Source organism: Chiloscyllium plagiosum, unplaced genomic scaffold (assembly GCF_037043375.1).
Source record: "Chiloscyllium plagiosum isolate Xiang-an unplaced genomic scaffold, Cpla_swu_hap1 HiC_scaffold_8, whole genome shotgun sequence".
NCBI classification, from domain to species: Eukaryota; Metazoa; Chordata; class Chondrichthyes; order Orectolobiformes; family Hemiscylliidae; genus Chiloscyllium; species Chiloscyllium plagiosum.
Window position 1 is genome coordinate 1518526 of NW_028270146.1, and position 26627 is coordinate 1545152.

The following is a 26627-nucleotide window of genomic DNA, read 5'->3' on the forward strand; positions in this document are numbered from 1 at the left end:
ACTAATAGAGGAGTTCAAATTTGGCTCAGTGAATTAGTGTGACAAATTATACATAGTAGACCATTAACGAGCAGGTTTGAATTTCTCACTTTTATCAGTAATTTTGATTACAGAAAAATGAAAAGAAAAAGTAATATGACATGCACACTTTCAACAACAGGTTTGTAAAGATGTAAGAATATAATTGATGTAGTGGAAGTATCCTGATATGTTAATAAACAATGTCTCATGTAATTCACTAAACTTAGTAAGCATGGAGATGAGATTATGATTTGACACAGTTTAATATATATTAAACCAAATCAGTCATCTCTCGCTCTGGTTCTCCCAACTCTCTCCCTCCTCCCTCTCCTTGAGAGAGCAGGCCCTGTAGTCTGGTCAGACTGGCGACTTTATCTTTATTTTTTTTTGCTGCTTCTCTGACTTCAGTCCAGATTTAAGTGTAAGTGTTATGGACTAGGCCAGACTACTCAAAACTCAAAGCAGGCAGTCCTTGACCTAACTTTGCAATTTGTTTCAGTAAGTGTACAGTGAAAATTACCCAGAGAAAGATAGCTAGGTTCACATCTAGGTTTTAGAACAGACAAAACATTTATTCACAAAATTACACAATGAAACACAAAGAACAGAATAAAGAACTCCAACAGAACTCAGCCTATCCAACTTCACTTAATTATGCTGTTCCGAACACACTCAACAGTCCCAATGAGTAAACTCCGTTTAAAACCCAGTGCAAATGGAACACATGCTTACAGGTTGAAGTTGAAGGGCAGAAAAGAGAGAATTTCCACACAGCTCCCTGTTGAACTTCCTAGTTCAGGACTAAACCGAAACTGCTTAGCTCAGCTAGCTAGAGACCTGACCACTCCCCTCTCTTTATACAGGTCACTTCTCAAGCATGACCACTTCACCCTGAGTCTCATCTGTTAAGAGGAACAACAGATATACCGAACAACCCAGATGGCCTCCTTTTTCAAAGACCACAGTTTCCCCCCAGATGTGATCGACGATGCTCTCCACCGCATCTCCTCCACTTCCCGCTCCTCCGCCCTTGAGCCCCGCCCCTCCAATCGCCACCAGGACAGAAACCCACTGGTCCTCACCTACCACCCCACCAACCTCCATATACATCATATCATCCGTCGTCATTTCCGCCACCTCCAAATGGACCCCACCACCAGGGATATATTTCCCTCCCCTATCAGCGTTCTGAAAAGACTACTCCCTCCGTGACTCCCTCGTCAGGTCCACAACCCCAACAACCCAACCTCCACTCCTGGCACCTTCTCCTGCAAAAGAAAATGCAAAACTTGCACCCACACTTCCCCCCTTACTTCCCTCCAAGGCCCCAAGGGATCCTTCCATATCTGCCACAAATTCACCTACACCTCCACACACATCATTTACTGCATCCGCTGCACCCAATGTGGCCTCCTCTATATTGGGGACACAGGCCGCCTACTTGTGGAACGTTTCAGAGAACACCTCTGGGACACCCGGACCAACCAACCCAACCACCCCGTGGCTCAACGCTTCAACTCCTCCTCTCATTCCACCAAGGGCATGCAGGTCCTTGGACTCCTCCATCGCCAGACCATAGCAACACGACGGCTGGAGGAAGAGCGCCTCATCTTCCGCCTAGGAACCCTCCAACCACAAGAGATGAACTCCGATTTCTCCAGTTTCCTCATTTCCCCTCCCCCCACCTTGTCTCAGTACCAACCCTCGAACTCAGCACCACCTTCCTAACCTGTAATCTTCTTCCTGGCCTCTCCGCCCCCACACCCACTCAGGCCTATCACCCTCACCTTAACCTCCTTCCACTTAATGCATTTCCAACACCCCTCCCCCAAGTCCCTCCTCCCTACCTTTTATCTTAGCCTGCTTGGCACACTCTCCTCATTCCTGAAGAAGGGCTCATGCCCGAAACGTCGATTCTCCTGCTCCTTGGATGCTGCCTGACCTGCTGCACTTTTCCAGCAACACATTTTCAGCTCTCATCTGTTAAACAAAAGGCCTCCCAAAATCCTTTTCATCTCTGTACCAAACCAGACTGATCAGAGTTCGGCCTGGTTTATTACCCCTCTGAAAAAAACCAAGGTCAGAGTCTCCTTGAGCCAAGGAACAACTTTTAGCAAAAAAGGTTTGAGCTTTGGGACAATAACAGATGATGCAATGTGTTTCTTTTAGTCCATATAATGTTGCTCCTGAAGATATGGAACCTTAAGTTAAGAGTTCCACAATCATTTTCAAGGAATCCATTACCAAGTTTCCAGGCTCGCAGTATTCCTTAGATGAAAAGTTGAAAATCATTCTCTCTCTCTCTTCTTTGCAGCCTCTTTCCCACCTTGCAACTTCATTCTGGTCCTCATCTTGCGAAGTTGCTGGAAAAGCTCAACCGGTCCAGCAGCACCCATGAAGAGGAATCAGAGTTAATATTTCGGGTCCGGTGTCCCTCCCTCAGAACTGGCAGGGCTGCTATCTCATTAGAGAGGGAGAGATGATTGTGGTTGAACCCAAGAGTCACAAGGCCTCAGACCCCAGTCCTGATCAAGGGCCACTGGACCTGAAACGTTAACTCTGAAACCTCTCCACAGGTGCTGCCAGACCTGCTGAGCTTTTCCAAAAGCTTTTTTGTCACCCTTAATTTACATGTGCATAGTACTTGACACTGATCAGCTTCCTCAGAGCCAGCTCTGAGTGAACAGAGCTTCTGACGCTCCTTTTTTTTTTCACTTTCCTTTTTTTTTAACCTACCCCTGCACTACCACCTAACAGCGACAGTGCTTATATTTTTTCCTCCAGTAATCACGTGTGTATGCAGGTGTGAGACACAGTGGAAAAGCAGCAGGTGAATAAATCTTTATTCGTTTTCCACCACCGGGAAGCAAGGAAACACCTGAGTGTCCAATGACAAGCAGTGCCCTTCTCGTCAAAGGGCTACACTCCTGTTTGTATCTGTCATCAGGACTCCCTGTTTAGATCAAGTTAACAGAATCAATTAGGGAGCTCATATTAGACATAGGACATAGAACATTACAGCGCAGTACAGGCCCTTCGGCCCTTGATGTTGCGCCAGCCTGTCATACCAATCTGGAGCCTATCAAACCTACACTATTCCATGTACGTCCATATGCTTGTCCAATGACTACTTCAATACACTTAAAGTTGGCGAATCTACTACCGATGCAGGCAAAGCATTCCATACCCTTACTACTCTCTGAGTAAAGAAATTACCTCTGATATCTGTCCTATATCTATCACCCCTCAATTTAAAGCTATGCCCCCTCGTGCTCACCACAATCATACTTGGAAAAAGGCTCTCCCTGTCCACCCTATCTAACCCTCTAATTATCTTATATATCTCTATTAAGTCACCTCTCAACCTTCTTCTCTCCAATGAAAACAGCCTCAAGTCCCTCAGCCTTTCCTCGTAAGACCTTCTCTCCATACCAGGCAACATCCTAGTAAATCTCCTCTGCACCCTTTCCAAAGCTTCCACATCCTTCTTATAATGTGGTGACCAGAACTGTACACAATACTCCAAGTGCGGCTGCATTAGAGTTTTGTACAGCTGCAGCATAACCTCATGGTTCCGGAACTCGATCCCTCTATTAATAAAAGCTAAAACACTGTATGCCTTCTTAACAACCCTGTCAACCTGGGTGGCAACTTTCAAGGATCTGTGTACCTGGACACCGAGATCTCCCTGCTCATCTGCACTACCAAGAGTCTTACCATTAGCCCAGTACTTTGCATTCCGGTTACTCCGACCAAAGTGAATCACTTCTCACTTCTTCGCATTAAACTCCATTTGCCACCTCTCAGCCCACTCTGCAGCTTATCTATGTCTCTGTAACTAAGCCATCCTCCGTCACTATCCACAACTCCACCGACCTGAGTGTCGTCTGCAAATTTACTAACCCACCCTTCTACGCCCTCATCCAGGTCGTTTATAAAAGTGACGAACAGCAGTGGACCTGACACCGACCCTTGCGGTACACTGCTAGTAACTGGACTCCAGGATGAACATTTCCCATCAACCACCACCCTCTGTCTTCTTTCAGCAAGCCAATTACTGATCCAAACTGCTATATCTCCCACAATCCCATTCCTCCGCATTTTGTACAGTAGCCTACTGTGGGGACCCTTATCGAACACCTTGCTGAAATCCATATATACCACATCAACCGGTTTATTCTCATCTACCTGTTTGGTCACCTTCTCAAAGAACTCAAGAGGGGTGGCCCAGTGATGAAATGGGAACTGAGTTGATATTGAGTGAAACTGTAGGCTGTTCCATTAAGCTTGCCTTCAAAGTTTTGGCTACTTTTTCCACCAGACCATTGCACAGTGGATGATATCGACCGTTCTTGTATAGAACATAGAATAATACAGTGCAAAACAGGCCCTTTGGCCCTCACTGTTGCACCAACCTGTGAACTGTTCTCAGCTCGTCTCCCTACAGTATGCCATCATCATCCATATGCTTATCTATGTGATTGTTTAAATCTCCCTAATGTGTCTGAGTTAACTACATTGGCAGGTAGGGCATTCCACACCCTTACCACTCTCTGAGTAAAGAATCTGCCTCTGACATCTGTCTTAAATCTATCACCCCTTAATTTGTAGTTATGTTCCTTCGTACAAGCTAACGTTATATCCTAGGAAAAAAGACTTTCACTGTCTACCCTATCTAATCATCTGATTATCTTGTATGTCTCTAGCAAATCCCCTCTTCGCTGCCTTCTTTCCAGTGAGCTCAGACCCAAGTCTCTTAGCCTTTCCTCATAAGACCTTCCCTCCAGACCAGGCAGCATCCTGGTAAATCTCCTCTGCACCTTTTCCAATGCTTCCACATCCTTCCCAACATATGGGGACCAGAACTGTACACAATATTCCAAGTGTGGCCGCACTAGCGTTTTGTACAGTTGCAGCATGATGTTGCGGCTCCGGAACTCAATCCCTCTACCAATGAAACCTAACACACCGTATGTCTTCTTAACAGCAATATCAACTTGGGTGGCAACTTTCAGGGATGTATGTACGTGGACTCCAAGATCCCTCTGCACATCCACACTACCAAGAATCTTTTCATTGACCCAGTACTCTGCCTTCCTGTTATTCTTCCCAAAGTGCATCACCTCACATTTAGCTGCATTTAACTCCATTTGCCACCTCTCAGCCCAATTCTGCAGGTTATCCAAGTCGCCCTGCAACCTGTAACATTCTTCCACACTGTATACTACTCCACTGACTTTAGTGTCATCTGCAAATTTACTAATCCATCCACCTATGCCTGCGTCTAAGTCTTATAAAAATGACAAACAGCAGTGGTCCCAAAACAGATCCTTGTGGCACACCACTAGTAACTGGACTCCAGGCTGAATATTTTCCATCAACCCCCACTCGCTGCCTTCTTTCAGAAAGCCAGTTTCTAATCCAAACTGCTAAATCACCCTCATTTCCATGCCTCTGCATTGGATTTCAACAGTTTCCTCATTTCCCCTTCCCCCACCTCATCCTAGCTTCTAACCTCCAGAAACTCGATCCCCTGACCTGTCCGGACTTGTCCGACCTGCCCAGCTCCTTTTCCACCTATCCACTCCACCCTCTCCTCCCTGACCTATCACCTTCATCTCCTTCCCCACTCACCTATTGTACTCTATGCTACTCTCTCCCCACCCCCACCAGCTTATCTCTCCACGCTTCAGGCTCTCTGCCTTTATTCCTGATGAAGGGCTTTTGCCCGAAAAGTCGATTTTGCCTGTCCTCGGATGCTGCCTGAATTGCTGTGCTCTTCCAGCACCACTGATCCAGAATCTGGTTTCCAGCATCTGCAGTCATTGTTTTTACCTCTATTTTCTTCAACAGCCTACCATGTGGAACCTTATCAAAGACTTTACTGAAGTCTATGTATACCACGTCAACTGCCCTACCCTCATCTACATGCTTGGTCACCTTCTCAAAAAACTCAATGAGGTTTGTGAAACACGACCTGCCCTTGTCGAAGCAATGTTGCCTATCTGAAATCAAATTGTTGCTTGCTAGATGATTATAAATCTTATCTCTTCTCATCCTTTCCAAAACCTTTCATACAACAGGAGTAAGGCTCACTGGTCTATAATTACCTGGGTCATCTTGACTGCCCTTCTTAAACAAGGGCACGATATTTACAATTCTCCGGTCCCCTGGTACTAAACCTGTAGACAATGACGACTCAAATATCAAAGCCAAAGTCTCTGCTATCTCCTCCTGAGCTTCCCAGAGAATCCTCGGATAAATCCCATCCGGCCCAGGGGACTTATCTACTATCACTCCTTCTAGAATTGATAAACCTCTTTGTAGCTAACCTCGATTCTTTCTAGTGTAATATCTCGTACCTCATTCTTCTCCTCTACAATATTCTCCTTTCCCTGAGTGAAACTGATGAGAAGTGTTCGTTTAGCACCTCTCCAATTTCCACAGGGTCCGTACTCGACTTCCCACTTGAGTCTTTGATTATTCCTACCCTAGTCATCCTTTTATTCCTCACACACCTACAGAAAGCTTTAGGGTTCTCCTTTATTCTATTTGCTGGAGACTGCTCGTGTCCTCTCTTTGCTCTTCTTAACTCTCTCTTTAAATCCTTCCTAGCTGATCTGTAACTCTCCATTGCCTCATCTGAACCATCTTGCCTCATCAACACCTAAGGCACTTGCTTCTGCTTAACAAGAGATGCAATTCCTGTAGTAAACTACGGGTTCCCTTACCCTATCGCTTCCTCCCTGCCTGACAGGGACATACCTATCAAGGACACGCAATATCTGTTCCTTCAACCAGCTCCACATTTCCATTGTCTGCATCCCCTGCATTTTGCTACCCCATTCTTTGCATGGTGGCGCAGTGGTTAGCACTGCTGCCTCACAGTGCCAGAGACCCGGGTTCAATTCCCCCCTCAGGCGACGGACTGTGTGTAGTTTGCACATTTTCACTGTGTCTGCGTGGGTTTCCTCCGGGTGCTCCGATTTCCTCCCACAGTCCAAAAATGTGCAGGTTAGGTGAATTAGCCACGCTAAATTGCCCGTAGTGTTCGATGAAGGGATAAGTGTAGGGGAACGGGTCTGGGTGGGTTGCGCTTCGGCGGGTCAGTGTGGACTTGGTGGGCCGAAGGGCCTGTTTCCACACTGAAAGTAATCTAATCTAATCTAATCTAATTCATGCCTAATCGCATTATAATGGCCCTTGTCCCATCGATAACTCTTGACCTGTGGCATAGACCTATCCCTTTCCTTCGCTAAACTAAACGCAACTGAATTATGGTCACTCTCTCCAGAGTGTTCACCTGCAACTAAATCAAACACCTGGCCTGGTACATTACCAAGCACCAAATTCAATGTGGCCTTCCGTCTTGTCGGCTCTTCAACATACTATGTCAGGAAACCCTCCTATACACATTGGACAAAAACTGATCCATCTGACGTAATAGAGTTATATCATTTCCAGTCAATGTTGGGGAAGTTAAAGTCCGCTATAATGACCACCCTGTTCCTTTCACTCCTACCTAGAATAATTTTGCCAATCCTCTCTTCCACCTCCCTGGAACTCTGCGGAGGCCTATAAAAAAACTCCAAGCAGTGTGACCTCTCCTGTTTCTAACCTCAGCCCACACTACCTCGGTAGACGAGTCCTCATCAAAAGTTCTTTAAGCCACCGTTATACTATCCTTGACTAACAGGGTTACACCTCCCCCTCTTTTACCGCTTTGCCTGTTCTTAATGAAAGATCTAAACCCTGGATCCTCACCCTACTCTATCCATGTCTCCGAAATGGCCACAACATCGAAGTCCCAGGTACCTATCCTTGCTGCAAGCTCACCTACCTTATTTCGGATACTTCTGGCATTGAAGTAAACACACTTCAAACCAGCTTGTTGTCTGCCAGCACATTCCTGTGACCACGAAATCCTTTCTCTGTCTTCCCTCCTCTCATCCTCCTGTGCACTGCGATTACACCTCAGGTTCCTATCCCCCTGCTGAGCTCGTTTAAACCCACCCGAATATCACCAGCAAATTTCCCACCCTATGCTGACTGACATTTGACTTTAGGAAATGCTCAAATTCCTTGCTGGTAAGTGATGTCCATCATCTATGATCAACACCTCGAAGAGCCTGTGTATTGCAAAAGATGCTCACAACTTTTCTAATGTCATTCCCATGTTTGATGAATGAACTGTATGCATGTCCAACCGTTTTGATGGCTGTCCACAATGACTAAGAATGTTGAACTCTTGGAAGGGCTGGTCTAGTTGACATGTAGGGACCTCGGGTTTACACGGCCATTCCTACAAATGTTGGCCCTATGGCACTGTCCTCCAATGTGTTGATATCTTCATCCAATCCTGGCTACCTGGACACCCCTGGATGGCCCTGGTGGAGGAAAACTGGTATCTGGTGGCAATCTTTGCTGAGGACAATCACTCTTGCTCCCCTTAGTAATATGCCATCCTACAGAGTGACTTGGTCTCACCGGGTCCAGAAAGATTTCAATTCTGGTTTAATGCCCTTTTGTTTCCTGCCATCACCACCAGCTGTTTTAGTTTCTCCTGGGTGGGATCTTTTCGTATCCACAGTCTGATATTACCCATGTTGCTCGGAAGGGTATCTAGAAAGCTTAAAATCAGATTCGACTCTTCCAGTGGTGACACCATAGGTAATTTATCTGCCAGTGGGAGCCAACTGAAGGTATCTGCATTTGCTACTGGGCCTCCTGGATGATGATCCAGCTTGCAAGTGTACGCATTTAGAATGAAAACCCAATCACTGAATTTGACCTGAAGCTGTGGGCAGCACTGCTCTGTCATCTTTAAGTAGCCCAAGCAGGGATTTGTGGTCTGTTACTCTGTCATTAGAAAACGCAGCAAATTTATGTTCTTAAAGATATTGGTGGAACTTTCCTACACCAAAGATGACAGCCAGACCTTCCTTCTCTATCTGGACGTATTTGGGTTCTGCATTAGCCAATGTTTAGGAAGCAAACACTATTGGGTGTTCCTCTCCATTGGACCAACTGTGACCCAACTCTACCCGATCTTGTATGGGGAAGCATTGCATATTAGCACCAGATCTTGCTTGAGATCATAGTGTGCCAAAACCTTCACTTCCTTCGAGACTGCGACTTGACTATGCAATCGTTTCCAAGGCTGACCCTTTTTCAATAGCTGATGTAAGGGTGCCAGGATGGAGGTCAGGTTACGTATGAACTTTCCAAATTAATTCACCAATCCAAGGAAAGACCTAAGCTGCGGTACAGATGTGGGAGCAGGGGCATCTCTGATCGACCTCACTCTATCTTCCAACTTCTTGTTGGCTCAAGTAATTCACTTGGGGTTCCTGAAGCGCACATTTTTCCCTTCTAAGGTTTAAGCCCACCTGGGAGAAATGTATGAGGCCTATGACCAAATTCTGTAAGTACTCTTTATTGTTCTTCATGATGTGAGCATATCATCCAGATAAAAAGCAACCTGGGCTCGACATTGTAAAATGGTCTCCATCATCTGTTGGAAAGTTGCACAGGCTGATGATATCCCAATTGGCAGTCTCTTATATTGGTACAAAATCCTACAGGTATTAATTGTCGCATACTTCTGGGAATCTTTATCTAACTGCAATTGCAGGTCATGCATGGCTCATGTCCAGCTTCCTGAAGAAAATAATAACTTTTTGGCTGCGATTTGGCTTTGTTTTGGGGCTTTGCTGTGGGCCAACCTAGAATCTTTCTGTTCAGGCTATGTCCTGAGTGAGATTATGCAATTGCCTTCATTTAAGTGGTGTTCCCCAGTCTTAGTTGGACTGGCAAGAGTGTCCACTTCCATTGCATACCCTGTAACTCAAATTATCCGCTTGCTGCATTTTCTAATGACAGAGCCAGTTGTAGTGCCTGTTTGAAGTTCAGTGGGCTTCAGCTAGTAGATATTCTTGCATGGATACATCATTACTCCCACATACCAATCTGAGACTTAGCATCTTATCAAGGGTCAAACCAAAGTTCAATGCCTCTGCCAGTCATCTCAATGTCAACAAGAATCCTGACACAGATTCCTCTCATTCTCAAACTGCCAAGTAAAAACGATAGCATCTCAATTAGAGGAAGCTTGAGGTTGTAATATTCCTTAACTAAATCCATCAACTCTTGAAATGTTTTAGTATCTGGTGCAGGTCCACAAACTGTCACGAGAATTGCTCGTTCCTATCCATCTGTCCCAGTGTAATTTGCCCACATATTGGACCAATTTTCAGCAGGATTGAATGAGGTCAAGCTTTATAAATAATGGAATGATGCCAGAAATACGTACCCCAACTCAAAGATGACTGTTGTGAGTGTTTTCTCTCATCACCACTGAAATGACTCCACAGAGGCTGATATCCCATTACTAAGTCACCCTTTATTTACATGTGTATAGTACGTGACACTGGTCCAACTTCCTCAGAGCCAGCTCTGAGTGAATAGAACCTCTGATGCTCCTGTTTATTTAATCTAGTTTTCCTAATCAACCATTTCAGAGACATTATTACACACCTCTGGAGCAAGTGGGACTTGGACATAGGTCTCTCAGTTCAGGGGTCACTAGGGACACTACCTTTGCACCAGAAGTGGGCCCCTGACACAGAAGTGGCCCCTGTTTCTATCTGTCAGCCAGGGCTCCCTAATTGGACCATGTTAGCAGCCATGATCAGAGAATTCATATACTGTGAAGTCCATCTAGCTGACCTCATTGCAATAACTACACTTATCAGTAAATTCATGTGCAAAACCATTTGTGATTGAGGATTGATGAAATCAAGTGAGTCTTTGTTAGAGCATTGCCTTTTGAACTCTTTCTTGTCATTCTTAGCAGCCTTTCTCTGGTCTTCCTGAGTGGGGTTTTCCCCTGTGTGTTTTCAGTGCTGACTGTCACTTCAGCTGTACTTGGGTGTGAACTGTTTCCTGATTTGGATTGTTGCTTAGTGTAGTAGTTTTTATTTATTCAGTCAGTCATTCTTTACAAATGGTGTTATGTCATTTATTGCAGTCCTGGATTGCTTTGGAGAAGGTGCTCCTGAACCACTGCCTGCAAGCTGTGCAGATGTAGAACATAGAACAGTACAGCTAAGTTCCAACAATTTGGCCCACTATTTCTTTTAATTCATTCGTGGGCTGAGGATATTGCTGGCTAGCCAGCTTTTATGCCCATCTCTAAATGCCCCGAGGGCAGTTAAGAGTCAACCACATGCCTGTGTGTCTGGAGTCACATTTAGGCCAGACCAGCTAAGGATGTTTCCTTCCCTGAAGGACATTATTGAACCAAATGGGTTTTTCCAACAATCGACAATGGATTCGTGGTCATCATTAGACTCTTCATTCCAGATTATTGTTGAATTCAAATTCTACCCTCTGCCATGGCAGGATTCGAACCCAGGTCCCCGGAATAATACCTGCGTCTCTGGATCAATAGTCCAGCAATAATACCACTAGGCCATCGCCTCCCTGCTAATGAGATGGGTAGTGGGTGAAGGAGTGGCAGATGCAGTTTAATCTAGTTAAGTGTGAGGTGTTTCATTCTGGTAAGGCAAATCAGGACAGGACTTATACACTTAATGGTAGGGTCCTAGGGTGTGTTGCTGAACCAAGAGACCTTGGAGTACAGATTCATATTTCCTTGAAAGTAGAATTGCAGGTAAACAGGATAGTGAAGAAGGCGTTTGATATACTTGACTTTATTGATCAGTGCATTGAGTACAGGAGTTGGGATGTCACATTGTGGCCCTTTTGAAATACTGTGTTCAATTCTGCTAAAGGATAGATGTCAAACTTGTAAGGGTGCGGAAAAGATTTACAAGGCTGTTGCAAGGTTTGAGCTATAGAATGGGGCTATTTTCCGAGAGCATCGGAGGCTGAAGGGTGATCTTAGAGGTTTATGAAATCATGAGAGGCATTGATAGGGTGAATAGCTGAGCTCCTCTTCTCCAGAATATGGTAGTCCAAACCTAGAGGACAAGGTTTAAGGTGAGAGGGTAAGATTTAAAAGGGTCCTAAAGGGCAACCTTTTCACGCAAGGTGGTGCATGTTTGGAGTGAGCTGCCAGAGGAAGTGATGGAGGTTGGTACAATTACAACATTTAAAAGGCATTATGTTACGTGAATAGGATGCTCCTTGCTTCAATATTCTATGGACTTGTGGATGAGCTGGGCATCTTTTGGCCATTGTACATTGTTAATGAGGTGAGTGTAGATGATTGTGAGAAATCCTGCTTGGCTTTATGGAAAGACATCCCTCATGAAACTTGATAAAAATAATACTGAGTTGATTTCTAGGATTCAGACCTTTTTCTTTGACTCTGGCAACTGCCTCCATCCTCACACCCCAGTTCTGTTCATCCCACAGTAAGGTCGTCTCAGATAACTTGTGCCCGTTTTTGTGTCAGAGTATTCACCACATGTATGGACATTGATTGAATGATATTGTTCCTCAGTTCTTGCAACTTGTTACTCACTGCATCACCCTGGCTCCCCTATCCTTGCTTCTTTAGCTTGAATTCTTCCTCTCAAACTCTAGTTAAACTCCCCGTGAAGATATTAGTACAGATTACACCTGGTCCAGTACTGGTTCTAACATCACTGATATTATTCTAAACAAAGAGATCTGTTCTGGTTGAGACAGGGACACAAACATGTTGAGACAAACTATGTTTTATAATCAATGTACATTGCTTTATATCTCTTGGAGGCTGGGGGCTGTTTTTTTTTTAACTAGTTCCCTTGTTCTGAAGTTTTATTAGTTTTCTTGTTGAAGTCAACTGAGGAAGATTTTCAGCATTTTGGGAAAGTCTGGTTCTTGAGATGATTACAGTCTCATAATAGGGCAGGGTTCTATGTTTTCTGTTTTTGGTGTGGCATAATCTGTTTGTGCATGGAATAAATTCCACGGAAAAGACACTGAAGATTATATTGTTGGGGGTAATGTCAGTAAATGTACCAACCAAGAGTTTGTATTTACAGAAAATCATGTGGTTTACTCATAATATATATCATGTGCTAGTAAGGTCCCAACTTGAAAAGTTATTCAGACTACTGAAGCACAAATCTAGTTTTGGAGTATCAATATAGATAGCAACCTGTTATCAAGACAACTAAAAGGAATTTTATATGGAACTTGGAAATAATAAATGACATGATTATGTGACAAATTTAGACAGTTTGTTCTGTGTTTATAAATGTAAAATCAAAAGGCTTCCAAATATGCAAATATGCAAAATAAGTGTAGATCTCGGCACATGCTCTGAAAGCTTTCTCATAAATGTTATTCTGTTTGTGTTTTTCTCTAGGGTAATAGTGGCTTAAAACCAAAAGACAATGAACTCACTTCAAAACCCTGGCATTGGCCAATCAATTATCAGGTAATAAACTTCCTTAGCTACAGGACTTGCTCTACAAATTTGAAACCTTTGCTCCACTTCTGAAAGATGTGGAGTGTTCAAGCAAACACAAATTTCAAAGCATATTTGGTGTATCTTCCTCTGTCAGCAGTATTCCTCGTGCCTCTTCTATTGATTGCAATTAATGGAAAGTGTCAGAATCTCATGTTGGAAAAACATAAGGATCGGAAGAAATAAGATGCCTTAACCACCTTGTTCACAGATTTAAATTCATTTATGAATGTAGAGTTGCCTCAGTCCCTGTGATAGGTTCCAGTCATGGACATAATTGGGTCTGAAAATAAGAGAGACCTCAGCCAGTAGAACACGCTTAAAAGTAGCCAATGGTAGAACAGTAGGGAGTGGGGATAGGGAATTCTTGATCAAGTTGGTGTCCTGTGACTAGTGAGGTCCCAAAGAGATCAGTGCTGTTTACAGTATATATTAATGACTTGGATGAAGTAGATGAATTTAATGCAGCCAGATATGCAGAGGATGGTTCATGTGTGGAATGTGTGCCAGAGGAAGTGTGTATGCTGGTACAGTTACAACATTTAAAAGACATTTGGGCAGGGATATGAATAGCAAAGGCTTAGAAGGATAAGGGCCAAATGGGATTAGTTTAGTTTGGGAAACTGGTCGGCATGGATGACTTGGACTGAAGGATGTTTCCGTGCTGTATGACTCTGCGACACAAAAGTAGATGGAAAGATGGGTTGTGAGAGGATAAACAGTTTTACAGGGAGATATTAATTAAGTGAGAAAAACATTGACAGATGGAGTATTAAGTGGTAAAATACAAAGTTGTTCATTTTGGAAGGGAGAACAAAAAAACTGAATATTATTTAAATGGAGAAAAACTGCATAAATATGCAATATAAAGGGATTTGGGAGCATTTATGGATGAAACACCAAAAAGTTAGCACAGATGCAACAGGTCATCAGTAAGTACCTTATTTCAAGGGGTTTTGAGTATGAGTACTACTGCAACTGTTTGAGGTGCTGGTGAGACCACATCTGGGGTACTGTGAACAGTTTTGATCCCCTTATTTAAAGAAACATATAATTTCCTTGGAGAAAGCTCAGAGAAGGTTCACTAGTGGGGAGGTGGTGGCCTGGTGGTATCGCTACACTGTTGGTTCTGGGGACCTGGGTTCGAATCCTGCCACGGCAGACGGTGGAATATGAATTCAATTAAAAATAATTTGGAATTGAGAACCTTATAATGACCATGAATCCATTGTTGATTGTTAGGAAAAAATCCATATAGTTCACTAATGTCCTTCAGGGAAATAAACTGCCATCCTTACCTGGTTTGGCCAACAGACTGATTGCAATTAAAGATGAGCAATGCCCTTATCTTTTAAGTGAATTATAAAAACATGCCCCGGTCTGAAGGGATTGTGTTATGAGCAAAAATTAAACAGGTTGAGACTGTATTCATTTGAGTTTAGAGGAATGAAACATTCTTAAGGGGTTTGATAGGGTAAATGCTGAGAGCATGTTTCCCCTCATGGGAGAATCGAGGATCAGAAGACATAATTTCAGAATAAAGGGATGCCAATTTAAGACTAAGGTGAGCAGGAATTTCCTTTCTGAGGGTTGTGTGACTTTGGAACTGCTTGCCGTAGAGACCTGTGGGGCAGAGTACTTGTGGAAATTTAAGGCTGAGTTAGATTCTTGATCTGTCAGAAATTAAGGGTTATGGGAAAAGAACACAGAGTGGATGTGAGAAATGATGGATTAACCAGTAATTATCTTTATCTCTGTATGTGGGCCCTTCAACTGGCTTGCCAGTTGGCTTCAGATAGATAGTCTGTAGCATTCTGATTCAAGAATATTTGAACTAAGAGCTGTCTCAGCTGTTGCACAGACTAGTCAAGCAACAGCTTGCCATAGTCAGACTTGCTTCATGCTTTATTATGCCTTACAAAAACAATCAGACTTATCCATCATCATATCTTGGATACGAACCGTTCCATCCACAGGGCAGAAACATCACCAATGATAACACACAATGATGGATTCGAGTTGCCCTGGAAGTCTTTGGTGTGACCTCTTGACACCATGAAGTCTCATGGTATTAGGTCAGACCTGGGGAAGGAAACTTCCTGTTGAGTGCCATTACCCTCTCTTCACTGATGTGTGCACTAATCCTCAGTACATTTCCATGCTGAATCCCACAAGGGAGAAGCCTTGATGGTAGCAAGGCCACAATGTTCTTTGGCTGCAAGACTTCAGTATCCTTGACAAGCTGTCACAATCTAATTGGAAAATATGTGCTAATACCTGTGCTGTATGATCCCAAAAGCCATCACAATGTATAAAATCCAAATGAAGCCAGTGAGGTGACCAATTTGCCTGACTGACTGCTATTCAGGATGCCATGAGGAGCCTTGTTTGCCACTGCCTCTGACCAGTGGGAGGAGCTGCCATTCCACACACAACCTGCTCTGACTACCATGCTGATTTCACCGACTAACCTGCCGCAAAAGTCTACAAAGAAAAGAAAAGGAAAAAAGCGGAAGTAAAAAGAAAGGGGGAAAATGCATGCATTGAGCCCTGGTCTCGAGACTACATGTAGTCCTGCTATTCTGCTGTCATGTTCGTTAAATGAAGCCATAGGGGAAGAACTTCAAAACAAGAGCAATCCTATTCCTGGAAGTAGACTACTACCACCGAACAGTTGGAGAGAAATAAAATATAGATATGTAGGCACATTTCAGAGAAATTTAAAACTAATTAGGTAGTGATTGTAGAGGATTTCAATTTCCCCAACATTAACCAGGGTAGTCATAGTGTGAAAGTTTTAGGGAGCGCAGAATTCCTAAAATCCATTTGGGAGAGTTTTTAAAGCCAGCACATGGAGGCCACAGCAAGAGAGAGAGATGGTATTTGACTTAATATTAGGTAACGAGGTAGGCAATTTGTTTGAAGTATCAGTGGTGGAACATTTTACAGATCATAACTCAATTAGATACAAGATTTTTTGGAAAAGGATAAGGATGGAATCTGAAACCAAAGTTCCAAACCAAAGTTCCAAACCAGGAGAAGACCGATTTTGATAAGACAAGCTATGATTTGGTCAGAGCAGACTGGGAACGGATACTTTTCGGTAAATCTATGTCAGAGCCGTGGAACACAGTCAAGACAGAAAGAAGGAGAGTATCAGGCCAACATGTTGCAATAAAAAACTAGGGTTGGCAACAAATCCAGCAGGTCCTGGATATCAAGGAACATATAAGGAGACTTTTGGCAGATACTGAGGGCTGAAATTTAAGAAGGAGAGGCAAAAGGAAAAAGGTGGTGGGGTTGTATTGCTGTCTAAAGATGAAATTAACACAATAGTGAGGAATGATATCAGCTCTGACAATGTGGAATCTGCATGGTGTTGCGAAGTTGGTGTGTAAAATGGGGGAAAGTGTATGTGGGCCCTTTAAGAGATGATATTCTTTTCCCCAATGCTTAGCGGTTTGGGAAAAAATCAATGTCAACAGCAGTTTAAAGTCCAGGTACAAAGAGCGCCCAATTGAAACGCTCAAACATTTTTGTATCTAACAGCCAAGCAGCATTTGTAAAAAGGCAACAGGACCTTTCAAATTTAAACCAAGCCCTGACATACTAAAAACCTATCAAATTTAAATGTTATGGTGTTGACAACCTTGTACCAATCCTATTGTAAATAAATTAATAGGTCATCAGGGGTATAAAGGTTGAGGGCATTTTGGAAAATCAGGGAGAGCCAGCTGCCAACTGAAGAGATACCAACTTCCAGCTCTCGGAAAAGTACCATCGATCCATAACAGGTACCATGCCACTTTTAACTACTACTCCAGACAGCAAAGTTCACAGACAGAGCAGTTCTATTACAAGAATTGGATGGAGAGAAGCGTTTGAGAAAGAAGATCAGCAAAGGGGGCGAGGAGCATCTTGGAAGACACGTTCTGTGTGAACTTCAAGAGACAAAGCTTTAATTTATTGTTTTCTTATTACTAGGATTTATATAAGTGGGACCTGTGTGATTGAAACAGCATACTATCGGAATCTTGTTTTATTTGGGAATAGATAGAGAAGAATTACTTGGTTTGCTACTGGTTTTGTTAATTTGTTCACTGTTTGAGTTAGATATATAGTTACTTGTAACTTATAAAGTGAGTATCAGGGACACATTTCATTTAACTACTCATTCATAACAGGTTGAGGACAAGAAGTAGATTATACCACTTTTCACGCATCTGTTATCAGATTGCAAGGCAAGGTGAACTTCTCTGGGAGGTTCGGTTTTAATTATCAGGAGGGTGTCGACCTCCCCTTTGTAACAATGGGTTGAGGTAAGAAGCACCAAGGGGTGAAAAACGTCAATGAGTGCCTTACGTAGACTGCCAAACTATAGGAGTGATGTTAGGATTGGCATTAAACTGGAAATTAGAGATGCATGCGATAAAGCAACATCTGGTAATTACGGGTGATTAATCTGCAGACAGAGTCGGAAAATCAATTTAGTAACATTAATGTAGAGGAGGAATTCCTGGAGTGTGTATTATAAATAATTGGCATTCTTGTTGTGAGGCCCCTTGAGGATGAGTGACCATAAAATTATAGAATTCCTCATCGAGATGGAGAGTGACACAGTTAATTCTGAGACTGGGTCCTGAATCTAAATAGAGGAAATTAAAATGGAATGGGGTGTGAATTGGCTATGGTGGATTAGGGGATGTTATTTAAAGGCATGGTGGTGGAAAGACATACAGGTGAACTGCAGCATTTGTTCATTCCTGTCTGGTGCAAAAGTAAAATGGGAAAGATGGCCAACTATAGTTTATTTGGGAAAATTAGTGGTTGTATTTGTTTCAAAGAAGGTGCACACAAATTGTCCAGAAAAGAAAAGAGCAGTTTAGAATTCAAGAAAGAAGTTCAGAGAGATGTTTCTTTTAATTCACTTATAATGAATATTGCCCATCCCAAATTGTCTTGAGAAGATAGTAAGCTGTTTTCTTGAATCACTGCAGTTGATTTGCTACAGATGGACCCGCAGAACTCTTTGGGAGAGAATTCCAGGATTTTGACTGGGCAACAGCAATATCTTTCCAGATCAGGATGGTGAGTGGTTTAGAAGGGAACCTGCAGGTGGTGGTGTTCCCACATATTTACTACCCTTGTCCTTCAAGGTGGAAGTGGTTAGACTTGAAAAGTGCTGTAAAGGATCTTTGAGAAATTTTTGCAGTGCATCTTGTAGCTAGTATACATCACTGCTACTGAGTGTCAGTGGTGGAAGGATGTATGTCGATGTGGTGCCAATCAAGTGGGCTGCTTTGTCCTGGATGGTGCCAAGCTTCTTGACTGTTGGAGCTGCACCCACCCAGGCAAATGGGGAGTGTTCCATCACACTCCTGACCTGTGCCTTATACATAGTGGATCAGCTTTGGGAAGTCATGAGGTAAGTTTTGTACTACAGTATTCCTAGCCTCTGACCTGATCTTGTAGCCACGGTGTTTATATGGTGAGTCCAGTTGAGTTTGTGATCAGTGGTAACCCCCAGGATGTTGGTAGTGCAGGATTCACTGATGGTGAATGTCAAGGGGGGGTCGTTAGATCCTCTCTTAGTGGAGATGATTCAAGAAGGAAGCAAGGCATATACCTGGAAAGTACAAGCCGGTCAGTCAAATCTCATTGGTGGGGTAACTACTGGAAGCAATCCGAAGGGACAGAATTAAGGTGCATTTGGAGAGACCCGGATTAATAAATTAACAGGCAACATGGTTTTGCGCTCACAGACACCCACACACACCCTTATAGACACACACACTCCCACCCTCTCACAGGCTTAAGACATATTCCACTCACTATATACACACACATACACACACACACACACTTTCTCACACTCACAACCCCCACCCCAGACAGACAGACAGAGACACACACACACACACATAGACAAAGACCCACATGCGCACATATATTTTGTGGGGTGAATTTGTACTTTCAGAGTTACATTGTACTTTGTTTAAAGATTGCATGCATTCATGTCGAACTCTGAGCTCAAAAACTGCATGAATTTATGTAAAACTCTGTTATCTCACTTTTTAGATTGGAATCAATCTAAATATCAGGTCATAGACAGAGAACACCGGGGGCCAACACCGTCAACATATTGTCTAGCTATCACCATTGTTAACAGCTAACCTGAGAATGCAACTTTAAAAAAAAGGGTTTTGTGATTTACACATGAAAGAAGTGAAGCTGTCACTGTATTCTAACAGATGAAAGGCTTAACAGACAATCAATTTTTCAAAGTATAATTTCAGTTACATCACACTGCAAATTTTTGCTATAAATTCTGTGTTACAATCGAGCCCTCCACTATCACCTGATTAAGGAGCGTCGCTCCGAAAGCTAGTGAGCTTCCAATTAAACCTGTTGGACTATAACCTGGTGTTGTGTGATTTTTAACTTTTGTACACCCCAGTCCAACACCGGCATCTCCAAATCATAACATGGTTTTGTTAATGGGAGGTCATGTCTAACCAACTTGTTTGAATTTTTAGAAGAGGTGGCCAAATATGTAGATGAGGGCAGTGTTTTTTATGTTGCCTGCTTGGACTTCAGCAAGGCCTTTGAGAAAAGTCTGCCTGGGAGGCTGCTAGCAATGGTAAGAGCCTATCAAATGCAAGGAAAATTGTCAAGTTGGATCTAGAATTAGCTGAAGAAGGGCTTATGCCCGAAACGTCGATTCTCCTGTTCCCTGGATGCTGCCTGACCTGCTGCGCTTTTCCAGCAACACATTTCCAGCTCTGATCTCCAGCATCTGCAGACCTCACTTTCTCCTCTAGAATTAGCTGAATGACCGGAAGCAGAGGGTGATAATTGAGGACTGGAAATCTGTGCGCATTGGGGGCTCTCTCAGTCCATCTTTGGGGCCCTTGATATTTGTGGTTTATATAAATGATTTAAATTTTGAATGTAAGAGGGCTGATCAGTAAGTTTGCAGACGATACCAAAATTGGTCGGGTGGTTAATAGTGAGGAGGATGGCCTTAGATTACAAGAGGATACAGGTGGGCTGGTGAGATAGGGTAATCAGTAGTTCAAAGGCACTTTACAGCCCAGGAACACTGTCTATCACCAAATTCCTCAGGATCTGTATCCCTCTGCTCCCCACCGACTCATGTATCTGTCCAGACTCACCTTAAATGAATCTACTGTGCCTGTCTCTACTACTACAAAGTTTGTGCGAAGATTTGTAGCTCGGGTGCTCGTTGTTGTGGTTCTGTTCGCCGAGCTGGAAGTTTTTGTTGCAAACGTTTTGTCCCCTGGCTAGGCGACTTCATCAGTGCTTGGGAGCCTCCTGCGAAGCGCTTCTTTTGATGTTTCCTCCGGTGTTTATAGTGGTCTGTCCCTGCCGCTTCCGGCTGCTTCCCTGCCGCTGCCGCTTCCTAGAGGCATGGCATTCATCCACAAACTCCATCAACAAACACATCGACCTGGACCCAATATACCAACCACTACAGCGGACAGCTGAAACTGACAACGGGAAGCGGCAGGGACAGACCACTATAAACACCGGAGGAAACATCAAAGAAGCGCTTCGCAGGAGGCTCCCAAGCACTGTCTCTACTACCTCTGCTGGCAACGCGTTCCAGGCACCAACCACCCTCTGTGTAAAGTACTTTAAGGATGTATCCCCCTTAAACTTTTCACCTTTCACCTTGAACGCGTGGCCTGTCGTTATTGAATCCTTCACCCTGGGAAAAAGCTTATTTCTATCCACCCTGTCTATATCCAGCATGATTTTATAGACCTCATTTAGGTCCCCCCTCACTCTCCTTTTTGCTTCTGAAAACCATCCTAATGCATGCAGAAGTGGGTACTGCAGATGCTGGAGATTAGAGTCAAGATCAGAGTGGTTTTGGAAAAGCACAGCAGGTCAGGCAGCATCCAAGGAGCATAAAAATTGACTATACGGTCAAAAGCCCTTCATCAGGAACCTGATTACTGATGAATGGCTTTTGCCCATAACGTCTATTTTCCTGCTCCTCGGATGTGACCTGCTGTGCTTTTCCAGCACCACAATCCTAACCTACTCAACCTCTCTTCGTAGCTAGCACCTTCCATACCAGGCAACATCCTCTCAAACCTTCTCTGCACCCTCTCCAAAGCGTCCACATCCTTTTGGCAATGTGGCGACTGGAACTGTACACAGTATTCTAAATGCAGCCGAACCAAAGTCTTGTACAAATTTAACATGATCTGCCAGCTCTTATACTCAATACCATGTTCGATGAAGGCAAGCATACTATATGCCTTCTTGACCACTCTATCCACCTGTGCAGCCACCTTCAGGTACAATGGACCTGAACTCCCAGATTTCTCTGCTCATCAACTTTCCCCAAGGCTCTTCCGTTTACTGTATAGTTGGCTGTTGAATTAGATTTCCCAAAATGCATCACCTCACGTTTGCCTGGATTGAACTCCATCTGTCACTTCTCCGCCCAACTCTCCAGTCTATCTATATTCTTTTCTATCCTTTGACAGTCCCTTATGCTTTCTGCTACTCCACCAATCTTTGTGTCATCTGCAAACTTACTGATCAGACCACCAATGCCCTCTTCCAGATCATTTATGTATATTACAAACAACGTGGCCCCAATACTGACCCCTGTGGAACACCACTGGTCACCTTTCTCCATTTCGAGAAACTCCCTTCAACTACTACTCTCTGTCTCCTGTTGCTCAACCAGTTCTTTATCCATCTAGCTAGAACACCCTGCACACCATGTGACTTCACTTTCTCCATTAGTTTACCATGGGGAACCTTATCAAACGCCTTACTAAACTCCATGTATATGACATCAACAGCCCTTCCTTCATCGATCAACTTGGTCACTTCCTTGAAGAACTCTATTAAGTTGGTAAGGCATGATCTTCCCTACACAAAACCATTTTGCCTATCACTGATAAGCTCATTCTTTTCTAAATATAAACAGATTCTACTCCTCAGCAACTTTCCCATCACTGACGTCAGGCTCATTGGTCTGTAGTTACCTGGAATATTCCTACTATCCTTCATGAGCAATCCTCCAGCATTTCACCTGTGTTTAAGTAAATGGAATTCAATCCAGGTAAATGGAATTGAATCAGACAGGACAGGGAGGGAAGTAAAAGGGGGGTGGGGTAGCGTTGCATTGCTGGTCAGGGACGATATCACGGCTGTGCTAAAGGAGGACATTATGGAGGTTGTGGGTAGTGAGGCATTATGGGTGGAGCTGAGAAATAAGAAGGGTGCGGTTATATTGTTGGGGCTGTATTACAGGCCTCCCAACAGTGAGCGTGAGGTAGAAGAACAAATAGGAAAACAGATTATGGAAAGATGTAGAGGCAATAGGGTAGTGGTGATGGGAGATATTAATTTTCCCAATATTGACTGGGATACACTTAGCGTCAAAGGTCTGGATGGGGTAGAATTTGTAAGAAGCATCCAGGTGAGTTTCCTAGAGCAGTATGTCAGTAGTCCGACAAGGGAAGGGACCATATTGGACCTGGTACTGGGGAACGAGCCAGGACAGATGGTAGATGTTGCGGTGGGGGATTTCTTTGGGAACAGTGACCACAATTCTGTAAGTTTTAGAATATTCATAGATTAAGAACAAAGAAGCAAAGAACAAAAAATTTACAGCCCAGGAACAGACCCTTTGGCCCTCCAAGCCTGAGCCGATCCAACTGTACTGTCCAAACCTGTCGCTCAATTCCTAAGCATCTGTATCCCTCTACTCCCCACCTACTCATTCATCTGTCCAGGCGCATCTTAAATGAATCTACCATGCCTGCCTCTACCACCTCTGCTGGCAACGCGTTCCAGACGCCCACCACCCTCTGTATGAAGTACTTGCCGCGTGTATCCCCCTTAAACCTTTCCATCTCTCACTTTGAAAGCATGACCTCTCGTTATTGAATCCTTCACCTTGGGGGAAAAAGCTTGTCTCTATTCACCTTGTCTATACCCTTCATGATTTTGTAGACCTCAATCAGGTCCCCCCTCAATCTCCTTTTTTCTAATGAAAATAAACCTAACCTACTCAACCTCTCCTCATAGCTAGCACCTTCCATACCAGGCAACATCCTCGTAAACCTCTGCACCCTTTCCAAAGCGTCCACATTCTTTTGGTAATGTGGTGACCAGAACTGTACACAGTATCCTAAATGCGGCCCAACCAAAGTCCTGGACAATTGTAATATGACTTGGCAGCTCTTATACTCAATACCCCATCCGATGAAGGCAAGCATACTATATGTCTTCTTTACCAGAGTTTAGATCAGAGTGGTGCTGGAAAAGCACAGCAGGTCAGGCAGCATCCGAGGAGCAGGAAAATCAACGTTTCAGGAAAAGCCCTTCATCAGGAATAGAGGCAGGAAGCGTCCATTGTGGAGACATAAGTGGGGGTTGGGGCTGGGAGAAGGTAGCAAAGAGTACAGTAGGTGAATGGGGGTGGGGATGGAGGTGATAGGTCAGGGGGGAGGGTGGAGTGGATAGGTGGGAAGGGAGATAGGCAGGTAGGACAGGTCATGAGGACAGTGCTGAGCTGAAAGGTTGGAACTGGGGTAAGGTGTGGGAGGGGGGAATTGAGGAAACTGGTGAAGTCCACATTGATGCCCTGAGGTTGAAGTGTTCCGAGGCAGAAGATGAGGCGTTCTTCCTCCAGGCGTCAGATGGTGAGGGAGCGGCGGTGGAGGAGGCCCAGGACCTCCATGTCCTCGGCAGAGTTGGAGGGGGAGTTAAAATGTTCGGCCACGGGGCAGTGGGGTTGATTGGTGCGGGTGTCCCGGAGATGTTCCCTAAAGCGCTCTGCTGGGAGGCGCCCAGTCTCCCCAATGTAGAGGAGACCGCATCGGGAGCAACGGATACAATAAATGATATTGGTGGATGTGCAGGTAAAACTTTGGATGTGGAACATGAGGGAGTACTAAACTTGGCCAAGGACAATTATATCAAAATTAGGAAGGAGCTCAGAAATGTGGAATGGACGCAGCTATTTGAAGGGAAGTCCACATTTGAGATGTGGGAGGCTTTCAAAGATAGGTTAAAGATGGTGCAGGATAGGCGTGTCCTGTTGAAGACAAAGGATAGGAAGGGTAAGATTCGTGAACCGTGGATAACAGGAGAAATTATACGACCAGCCAGGAGGAAAAGGGAAGCGTGCAAAAGGTCTAGGCAGTTAAGGTGAAGGAATCCTTAGGAGGCAGTGATCATAACATCAAACTTACTCTCTATTTTTAGAGGGAGAAGATAGAATCAGAGGATATGGTATTTCAGCTGAATAAAGGCAACTGCAGAAGCATGAGGGAGGTGCTGCTTAGAATTGACTGGGAGAGGAGCCCAGCAAGAACAGCCCTGGCAGGAGTTTCTGGGAGTAATTCAGGAGACACAGCAGAGATTCATCCAGAGGGAGAAAAGCATGGTACAGGGAGGATGAGGCAACCATGGCTGACTAGGGAAGGCAGGGGGATAGCATAATTGGCAAAAGAGAAAGCATATGAAGTTGTGAACAGCATTGGAAAACTTGAAGCTTAGGAAGCTTATAAAGACCAACAAAAAAAAGAAATAAGCAGGTCAGCCCCAACCTCCACTTATGTCTCCACAATGGACGCTTCCTGCCTCTATTCCTGATGAAGGGCTTTTCCTGAAACGTTGATTTTCCTGCTCCTCGGATGCTGCCTGACCTGCTGTGCTTTTCCAGCACCACTCTGATCTAAACTCTGGTAAAGTTTTAAAATGAGGGTAAGCTAGTCAATAATATAAAGGAAGTCTGTAATAGTTTCTTTAGATACATAAAGAGCAAAAGTGGACATTGGGCCAATGAAAAATTGACACAGGAGAAATGGTTGTGGGGAACAGAATTGGCTGAGGAACTGAATAATTATTTCACGTCGGTCTTTGCACGAAGACACGAGTAATATCCCAAAGTTTCAAGAGAGGTGGTGGCAGAACTGAGTATAGTGGCCATCGCCAAGGAGAAGGTGGTAGAAAAACTGAATAGCCTGAAAGTGGATATGTCACTTGGACCAGGTGGACTACACCCAGAGTTCTAAGGGAGATAGCTGAAGGAGGCGTTAATGGTAATCTTTCAGGAATCACTACACTGGAAAATTGCTAATGTAGCCCCCCTGTTTACAAAGGGAGTAAGGCAGAATACAGGAAATTACAGACCACTTAGCCTAACCTTGGTCATGGGTAAGATCCTGGAATCCATCATGAAGGATGAGATTCCTGAATACTTGGAAGTGTATGGTAAAATAGTGTAGAGTCAACATAGTTTCATCAAGGGTAGGCCATGCCTGACAAATCTGTTGGAATTCTTTGATGAAGCAACGGGCAGATTAGACCAAGGGAAACTAAAAAATGTTATCTACCTGGACTTCAAGAAGGCTTTGACAAGGTTCCACACAGGAGGTTACTGAATAGGGTAAGGGCCCATGGTGTTCCAGGCAAGATGCTAGCATGGATAGAAGCTTGGCTGTCTAGCAGAAAGCAGAGTGTGGGGATAAAAGGGTCCTTCTCAGGATGGCAGCTCGTGACAACGTGTTCCACAAGGCTCAGTGTTGGGACCACAACATTTCACTTTATACAGACATGATCGAGATGAAGGAGCTGAGGGCAATCTAGCTAAGTTTGCAGGCGATACAAAGGTAGGTTGAGGGACAGATAGCTTTGAGGAGGTGGGGAAGCTGCAGAAGGATTGTACAGGTGAGGAGAGTGGGCAAAAAAAGTGGCAGATGGATTACAACGCCGCAAAAGTGAGAGGTCATGCACTTTGGTAGGAAAAATAGAGGCACTGACTGTTTTCTAAATGGGGAGAAAATTCAGAAGTCTGAAGTGCAAAGAGACTTGGGAGTTCTAGTCCAGGATTCTCTCAAAGTAAATTTGCAGGTTGAGTCAGTAGTTAGATTAGATTACTTTAGATTACTTTACAGTGTGGAAACAGGCCCTTCGGCCCAACAAGTCCACACTGACCCTCTGAAGAGCAACCCACCCAGACCCATCCCCCTACATTTTACCCTTCACTTAACACTACACGCAATTTAGCATGGCCAGTTCACCTAAACTGCATGTTTTTGGACTGTGGGAGGAAACTGGAGCACCTGGAGGAAACCCCCACAGACACGGGGAGAATGTACAAACTCCACACAGACAGTTGCCT

The 26627-nt window shown here is 44.0% G+C and overlaps 1 protein-coding gene across 6 annotated transcripts in view; it reads left to right on the forward strand.

The window, feature by feature from the left end:
* The window catches only part of pomt2 (protein-O-mannosyltransferase 2), a 228748-nt gene that overhangs the window by 143421 nt on the left and 58700 nt on the right, over positions 1 to 26627 (forward strand). For all 6 annotated transcript variants that reach the window (XR_015757815.1, XR_015757814.1, XM_043701478.2 and 3 more), the window contains exon 16: positions 13343 to 13414. Coding sequence is in view for 4 of the 6 variants with exons in the window: in XM_043701478.2 (XP_043557413.2) it covers positions 13343 to 13414 (72 nt within the window). In the remaining 2 variants the exon portion in view is untranslated. The remainder of the gene's footprint in view (positions 1 to 13342; positions 13415 to 26627) is intronic.